The sequence below is a fragment of the Sturnus vulgaris genome, chromosome 1 (genome assembly GCF_052056855.1).
Source record: "Sturnus vulgaris isolate bStuVul1 chromosome 1, bStuVul1.hap1, whole genome shotgun sequence".
In the NCBI taxonomy this organism is placed as follows: Eukaryota; Metazoa; Chordata; class Aves; order Passeriformes; family Sturnidae; genus Sturnus; species Sturnus vulgaris.
Window position 1 is genome coordinate 82,458,775 of NC_142243.1, and position 8,569 is coordinate 82,467,343.

The following is an 8,569-nucleotide window of genomic DNA, read 5'->3' on the forward strand; positions in this document are numbered from 1 at the left end:
TGAGGCACTCGGATGCTCCTCACAGGGTCAATGGCTGTGGGAGAGCATGCAACACCAGCTCATTTCCCTCAGCACCATACTCCATACATCAACTCCAACTCAGAACACACATGGCAAGTATTTAAAGACACAATATTTATCCTGCTTCAAGCATTTGTCATCTGTTAACTGATATGTTTGCTCTTCTGCATAATGTCTTGGTAACAGTGACGCTCCAAGAGATGTTTGCAAAAACACCTGCAGGTGACTTGCAGCCCAGTTTGAACCCTTGGTAACAGAAGGTACCTCAGTGCTGAAGGCCACTTTCAATACATTGTGGCCCAGTGGATTTTCAATACAGTGTGCTGCTCAGTCAGGAAATGAGACACCATTCCTATTGCTAGCAGCATCAATCATTTCTTCATGAATCTGTCAATCACTGACCCATCCACAGAAGAGGATGACAGTTGAACTTTCAGTGACCTAATAATCATTCTAGTGCTTATAAAAAAATACTGCAACATTAGTTTTCTTGAGCTCTGTTGAGGCTTCTACTCACTATTACATGAACAGGAAAAGAGTGCACTCTGGTGAACTATCATATTTCAGTGTACATGGCAGATCTTACTTAGCTTGGCTCTAAAAGTATTATTCATTAAGGTAATGTCATCCGTTCAAGGCAACTGGATGGAAAGGATGGGCCACTATGCAGAAAGCTGAATGTTCCTCTAGATATCACTAGGGAAACTAGCACTGAATAAATCATTAAAATGCACAATACTGTTGGAACATCATATGGCTACAAGCAGCTTAAAAGGTTTCAGCTGGTACCTCTTCACCAGAGGATGGGTAGGAAATAAGAAAAAAAGGTATCCTCAAGGACATCTTGTCACTCTGCTTGAACTCTCACATCCTACGTGCAGCATTCTAGAGCTACCAGAAAGCTCTCACCTATGACTGCTGGAGTTACATAGAGCATGTGTGGACTGCAAACAAGGAAAGGGTTTCCACATTTCCACATTTGCTTCATTCTGCTAATTTAAGCATTTGAATTACAGGCTCAGGGGCTATCCTGAGCACTCAGGTACCATACAGAAGCCTCATGTGCTCCTAGTAAAAGCTCCAAGTGAAATAAAGTTACAAACCAACAGTACTCTCCTACATCTCCAGCAAAGTGTGGAAGAGCCCAGGAAATCTGGCCTGAATTTGAATTTTATCCTCTGGAGAACTTCTGTCTCCCTTGCTTTGCAAGGCCTGAAAAAAAAACTGAACTGAAACCGTAGAACTGAAAAGAAAAGCAATAGCCAACACGCATCTTTCACCCTCCCTTCAGTGACATCAGCTATTCCCAGTGCAGACCATACATTCACTGGTGCAGGGTTTACATGCAGGGCTGAGTGATGCTGCTGCAGGAAAATGAGCCCCACTCTCCCAGCACATCTAGTTAGGAAACGTTGGTCAGAGCAGTTAGCACATCTTCCTCATTTGCTTCAGTTTTTCTAGTGACAGCAAGAACTGATTTCACCACCTCAAATCTCACTGAATTTGCATCCTCCCACCAGATCTGCACAATTAGCAGCAAAAGTCAGTCGTGCACTTACCAGCACTGGCCAAAATACAGCAACTTTGCGTTACTGGAAACTGTGTAGAAAGGGAAATGTAGAAATAATCTGAACACCTCATCCAGTGGTGACAGGTTTCACCCTGTCCTTTTCCAGACTTAATTTTATATCACCTCTACCCTGTTTTTGTTTTTGTTTTCGTCCTCTGCTAATGACGTGCTTCACTGCCTTGAAGAAGGATGATTACAGGAAGCTGATGTAGCAATTCTGTGGCTCCAGTCTATCTCAGTCAAGCATATACCAAAGCATTTCTCATGGTGTAACTCTTCCATGTTGACTATGTTTGTAATTGGATTTTCACTGTTTTCTATATCCTGATTTGTGCACGTTTGACATATTTTCTAAAGTAGGAAGATGAGAGAAACTTGCATCAGTTCTATCATTGTTGATCCATTCTTTGTTCTGTCTAATTTTGCTTCATTTCTTCTCCAAATTTCAGCAATCATCTTAAATTTGTCTAGCAGATGCATATCTACAGGATCCCACTATGTGACCATCTACTTCATCCTAAAATAGTTAATCACATCAATATGTAATTTTGAATATGAGCCCCTCCATCACCAACCAACCACACAAGAAAAACCATAATAACAGAAAATAAGTTCAAAAACTATAATCAGGCTCTGTCCCTCTGCAGAGGCTGTGTTCTGCATCCCATTGAGTATTTAAAGACTATCGAAACAGGAGATAGCTAGCAGCCCCCTGATTTCACTACTCGTACAGAACTAGCTTCCATTTGTCACACAAAGTCATGATGGCCTAGATTTCTGTCATTAAAATTAATCCTTGGGAAACTCTGTCATTATAGCTGCTAGGCTTTTGCCTGAAGGAAAAGGTTATGCTTCAACAGTACACTCATATCCTCTTCATGCCAAGGCATCAGTAGCTTTACAATCACCATCATGACATCATCCATCAAGGTTGGTAGATAAGGCTTATTACATATCCAGTGTTGTATCCTTTGTAAGGACAGTAAGTCTCTAATCAAAATGAATATCCTGCCATCAGTGCCATGGTTTACATGAAGTACCAAATCATGCTGCTCTGAGCAACTGCTAAGGCAGTGTGCACAAAATAAAATCTTTTGAAAATATGTTTAAATTCCTAAAGGTAAAAAAATCCCTAGATCAGCAGATCATAATTATATGTGGCACCACTTACCAGGCTAAAATCTAAACTATGCAACATGTGACTAAAAAGCATGTGGCTTTCCCAACGCTGTAGCACTGGTGGAGTACTTGGCAGTATATATCCAACAAGTCAGGCAACTATACAGACTACTTCATTCCTATTCTGCAGAAGACAGTACCAAACACATCAAAAGAGATCAGTCTATGATTTAGATCCTAAGACAGAAGGTTTTTATTAATAAAACTGTTTCCTCAGAGTTAAATTCCATTAACCGTACTTAAGACAGAATTACTACACATCTTGCTCCCAGGCAAAACCTGACCATTCCACATGTGTTACAAATCAGTATCTCTTTACATTTATTCGTGTGCAGAAGAAAGGAAAAGGATTTATTTTCAGATTCTGGCAAGTCAGGAATCTTTCATGTTTGAGGAATCACATTGCTATCAATCTATTTCTATTTTAAATTTATGAATTTTCATACCAAATAACCAATAGATACATTTTTCTATTAATCACATTTCTCCATCTTGAAGTAAGAAGCTTAGGTGGCATCACCTTTAGGGAAGAGAACTATGAGATACAAGATATTGTAAGGAAGATTTTAAGGTCCTTTCCATTCTGCATGAGGTTTCCCCCTTCTTCCTCCTGCATATTTTTTTAATCTTGAAAGCATTTCCTACTAATGCATGAAACCCCCATTATGCTGCATATGGTTTCTATTATCAAGCCTATAATGCTTTAGGAATTTCTTTGATTTCTCTGGTTGATACCTCATTCTTTTCATTTCTGATTGACACAGAAGCAGCAACCCAAGTTATTCCTAAGTATCTTTCTTTAGTTATAAATCAGTCTCCATATTGCTATAACATACCTCAAAATGGCCTGCCTTTACTACCCTTGTATGAATGAAGGTAAGGCTTTGAATATTGGTTGATTATTATACTCTTGATTATGTATTTGAAGATCATCCAGTTTTCTTGCTTGAAGAACTAGATTTTGCCCAATTAATTTACATTGCACCAATGGACACTACACTACACACCTAAATCAAGACCTGGGATTTGTCCACAAATGTGTACAAAAAAACTGAAGAATACTCTTTATAAAGACGGGACAAAAAAAAACAGAACCAAAAAAAATGCAAAAAAAAAACCTCCAAAATTCTCAAAAATTTCAAAATTAGTGCAAGATCAGCTTTCCATGGCAGATTTCCAAATAATTACTAGCTCAATGGTAGCTGAGTGTCTGAAAATTTAACCACACAGAGCTCTTCCAAGATTTAATGGAAAGGTCTGTTTCTACTCTGCAACCAGCTTTTTTTTTTTTTTGTACCCTGCTCATTGGATGCCATGGGGCCATGGCTGGGTGCTGGCACAAGGGAAGAATTTACCATTGTTCAGACAGAAGCCATCGTGTATGCAGGAGGTTCTGCTGCAGGACTTCATGGTTCACTGCATGGGGCAAAGCTACCAGTGGAACACAGCACAAACAGAAGAAGCTTCACTTGGAAAATACAATTTATTCCACAGACTTGATTTTGAAAGATCAAAACACAAATACTCAAGGACTGGAGACAGCTCTAGATATGGTTCAGAAATTATGGAGGTTGCTTACTCTGTACTCTTAGGGTAAGGGTATGCACCAAAGGTATTCCACTTTCTGAAATAAATCAACCTTGTATCATCATGTTGCTTCAGAGGGTGTTGTATTTCAAATGCAAAGATGTATGGAAGAGGGTGGGGAGGGGAGAAAAGAAAATTTCACCTAATCATTGCTTCAGGCAATAACTTCAACAGTGATTTTACCATTTTTACCCTTTTAATGTTGATTTTAACTGGATATTATATACTCAGAGGTTCAAATCACCGAAAAAAAAAACCTGCTGCATTATTGTATTTTGGCAGCTACATGCAATTCCCCTGTATTACACAATCAGCTATTTCATACATGAAGCATACAAGAATAGACAGAGCCACCATGAATTTCCCAATGTTTTGTGTTTATTCTGTCCACTGATCAGAGTTGGTGCTCCCTGGCTAAACTGAAACAGACAGACAAAAGGAAAATACCCACTGCACACAACCCACTAGCAAGGGAGATCAAAAAACAAAGCCTCTCCCTCACATGAAGTTCTGTGAGACAATGAGTAGACAGCAAGTGCAAAAACCTTTGGCCATTCCCTCATCCCTAAAGGTTGCCCAGAATTCTCAGAAACATCCTGAATACAAAAGGATTTTGTGGGACAAGGCATCTCCCCTGGAGAGAACAGTAGCAGCAGATGCTGCATCTTCCTTCAGTATGGCACTCCCACTCCAGACTCTCCCTGGCTTAATGGGGAGCATCTACACAGGGAAAAAAAACCTCAGCGTTTGAAGCCTGGCCACCAGTTTAGGTGGTGCCTGGCAAACATCTGGCAAGCAGAGAGGGGACATTTAGACATATTTTAGGGTTCTGATGGCTTCTTCAGAAGAGATCTTAATTGGAAACACTGGAAATATCAAGTAATTGCTATGCAAGGGGCCTTGGGGTGTATGTTTTCTAGTGAATGTTCGCCACCCTCGAGGGGGAAGCAATAAAATCCACTGCCATCGCCTGTTTAGCAGCCCACCGGCAATATTCTTTTGTCAGCTTTAACTCCAGCCTGACTAACACACCAGTCGTCTTCTGTTCAGAAACCGTCATTAGCTTACAAAATTATCAATTTCAAACAGGCTTAAACATGGTACCTCTAAGGAGAGATATGTATCCGAATTTTGGACAAGAGTTGGGAAAGAAGAGCGGTGAAGAAGGAACAGGCATCAATGCCAGCATAGAGACGCAACAATTCGAACAAAAGAGATCTCAAGATGTCGCACTAACACGCACGCACACAACCTTCCTCTTGATAGATTGCTTCCCCTCGGCAGAGGGAGATGCTTCAGGAGACCGCCCTCCCGGGCACGCAGAGCACGCGTGTCTCCTGCACGGAGCCCGGCAGGGCGCACGTCCCTGCGGCGTGGCTGCTCCGGGGGCTGCCCACTGCGGCACGTACGCGGCACCAGCCTCGCCTTCTTGGCTCGGAGCGACCCACGAACGACCCCACAGTGCTGCACAGGGACCCTCTGCCCCCCGTCTCTGCCCTCCAAGGCAGAGAGGAGCGGGGGCGGGTGTGAGAGCCTGGGGCGGGGGAGCGCTGGGGACACCCGCGGGCGCTCGCCGGCCACCGACCGAAACCTGCTGCGGGCGGGGAGGGGACGGGCAGGGGGGCCGGCCTTTCCCCTTCCTAAATGCCAAATTTTGTGTCTCTGAGGTGAGGGGGGGACACGAACTGGGGGACACGGGTGCGCTCCGCCATCGCGCACAGTAACAGACGCCAAAGCTAAGCCAGGCGCAGTGCGGGGAAGGAAGGGTGCCGGGGTACCCTGGGTCACCCCGAGGATCCGGGCCGGGGCTGGCGGAGGGCGGGTGGGGGAAGCGCCCGGGGGTCGCGGCGCAGCGCGGAGCCTTTGTTCCGCCGCCGGCCCCATCCGCGCCGCCGCCTCCGCGCATGCGTCGGGCACAGACAAAGGCGCGGGCAGGGCGGCGGGGGCTTCCCGCATCCCCCTCCGCTCCGCATCCCCCTCCGCTCCGCATCCCCCTCCGCTCAGCATCCCCCTCCGCTCCGCATCTCCCTCCGCTCCGCATCTCCCTCCGCTCCGCATCCCCCTCCGTTCCGCATCTCCCTTCACTCCGCACCCCCCGCCGCTCAGCATCGCCATCCGCCCCGCATCCCCCTCCGCCCTTCATCTCCCTCCACTCCGCATCCCCCTTCACTCCGCATCCCCCACCCACTCCGTATCCCACTCCGCATCCCCCTCCGCCCCGCATCCCCCTCCGCATCCCCCCGCGCGGCGCCCACCCGGCGTGGCAGGAGAGTGGGGGTGTCCCGAGGGTGTGCATGTGTCCGCCTCCCATTCCCCCGCATGAGCCGCCACGCCCAGCTGAGGCGCGGGGAAAGAGCCCTGCGGGAGCCGCGTTTGAAAGACACGCGTGTGCGTGGGGGAGAGGCGACACGGCGGGTCGGAAGGGGAAAGAAAAAAAAAAAAAGGTCGAGGGGAATTGTAGCTTTCTTTGGTGGGAAGCAAGAGGGGTGATGGGGACCTGTGGGAAGCGGGGGATGGCAGTCGGTGAATATTCATAGAATAGGCGCATCGGGGTGCAGGGCTGCGGGCGGCAGCGGCGGTCCCTGTCGTGTTTGACGGCGGGTCCGTAGCCCCTGCTCGGGCAGCCGAGTCCCAGCGTGTGCTGCCCCGCCGAGGGCAGCGCTTCAAGCCCGCCACACGCACGCGTGACCGCGGAGGCAGTGCCGCTTCCGCGCTGCCTCGCCGGGGACAATCGCGTTGTCGCCGGCCACAATGGGCAAGAGCGGCTTCCCCGCTCTTCGCCCGCCCCGACGCCCCCCGCACCCCCCGGAGCACCCCACCAGGCGCCCGGCCCCCCGCGATACCCCTGCAGCACCGCCGCCCCCCGCCCAGCCGCCCTGCCATCTTCCTGGCGCCGTGTGTGCTCTTCTCCCAGCGCTTCCTTTCATGGAGAGCTTGGGGCATCTTCCTTTTTTTCTTTTTTCTTTTTTTTCTTTTTTTCCTTTTTTTTCTTTTTTCCCCCCTTTTTTATTTTAAATTATTATTATTAATTAAGCAGACTCCCTTTGGAAAGAGGCTAAAAGCACCGAAAAGAAATTCGGCATAAACCACTATTATTCCCACCACACCCACCGCTACCCCCACCCTTCCCCAAGAGAACCTTCCCGGGCATTTAAATCTCACGGAATCGCCTTCGGTCCGTTGTGTGCCTCGATCCCGCTCCCAGGTGGTTCCCTCTCGAGGAATCGAGCTCCTCACAGCGATATTCCTAAAATGTGCCCAGGCAAGCGCCTCCCGGACTGCTCCGCTCTCTCTGCTCTTAGCTATTCACACGCACATCTCCTCTCCCCACAATCGAGACACAACAGAAGGGGGGAAAATGGCAAAAAGCTCTCGAGGGCTGCTGTGTAAATGGCATAAGTGAGACACACCGCTTCTTACCTTTATGTGTTTTTCCTCTGTTCCTGTCGGTGTGTTTGTGTGCTGGGGTGTCACAAAGAGAGTCCCAGGTAGCCCAGAGCCCCCTCGCCTCGCTCGGAGCGCTCTGGCTCTCGCCCGCTCGCTCGCCGGGACTGGAGTGCTTAGTGCCTGCTGGAGCACTGCCGCCGCTACCGCGGCTGCTGCCTCTGCATTTCTCACTCTCTCCCCCTCCCTCTTTCCCTCCCTCCCCCCTTCCCTGTGACAGTCTGTGGGCAGTTCAAAAGCCACACGCTTTATTTATTTATTTTCCAGGCTCGCGGGCGGGGGATGCGCTGCTCGGCGCTGGCGCTTAGGGGGCGCACGGACCCCAGGTTTAAATATCAGCCGTGCAGGCTGCGGGGGGGGCTGGATCGCGGGTCTGCGAACACACCTTGCAGCATTACCCCCCCAACATCCCTCAAAGAAAGGGAAGGGAGCGGCCAGCCTCCTTGCCCCGAGGAGAGCGGGCGCGGCACGCCGAGGTGCGGGGCGCTCCGCGACCCTCCGCACCCGAACCTTGGGCGGAGCTGGGATGCTGCGCCCTGGAGGGAGCGGGCAAACCGGGCCGCCTGCCTACACCTGCAGCCCTCTCGGGGAGCGGGAAAGCCGCTTGCACGGCGGAGAGGGGCGGCACGGGCGGAAGAGGCTAAAAATTCACCGGCCTGGATGCTTGGCACGCTTAAGGAGAGGGTCTGCCGGTTAAACACAAAAGGCAGCAAAACAGAGGAAAGCAACACATTTCTCAGGAGAATGGATCTCTCCCGGGCGCTTCTG

General features: G+C 48.8%; 1 protein-coding gene across 3 annotated transcripts in view; it reads right to left on the reverse strand.

The window, feature by feature from the left end:
• Positions 1-8,020, reverse strand: part of BASP1 (brain abundant membrane attached signal protein 1) — a 51,132-nt gene extending 43,112 nt beyond the window's left edge. Inside the window, exon 1 of one of the 3 annotated variants that reach the window (XM_014893303.2) lies at positions 7,778-8,020. Coding sequence is in view for 1 of the 3 variants with exons in the window: in XM_088170786.1 (XP_088026912.1) it covers positions 6,613-6,678 (66 nt within the window). In the remaining 2 variants the exon portion in view is untranslated. Of the gene's footprint in view, positions 1-6,612; positions 6,762-7,519; positions 7,658-7,777 lie in introns of those variants that run through there. The other 2 variants (XM_088170797.1, XM_088170786.1) reach the window with 2 other exon arrangements.
• Between the last annotated feature and the right edge of the window lie 549 nt (positions 8,021-8,569).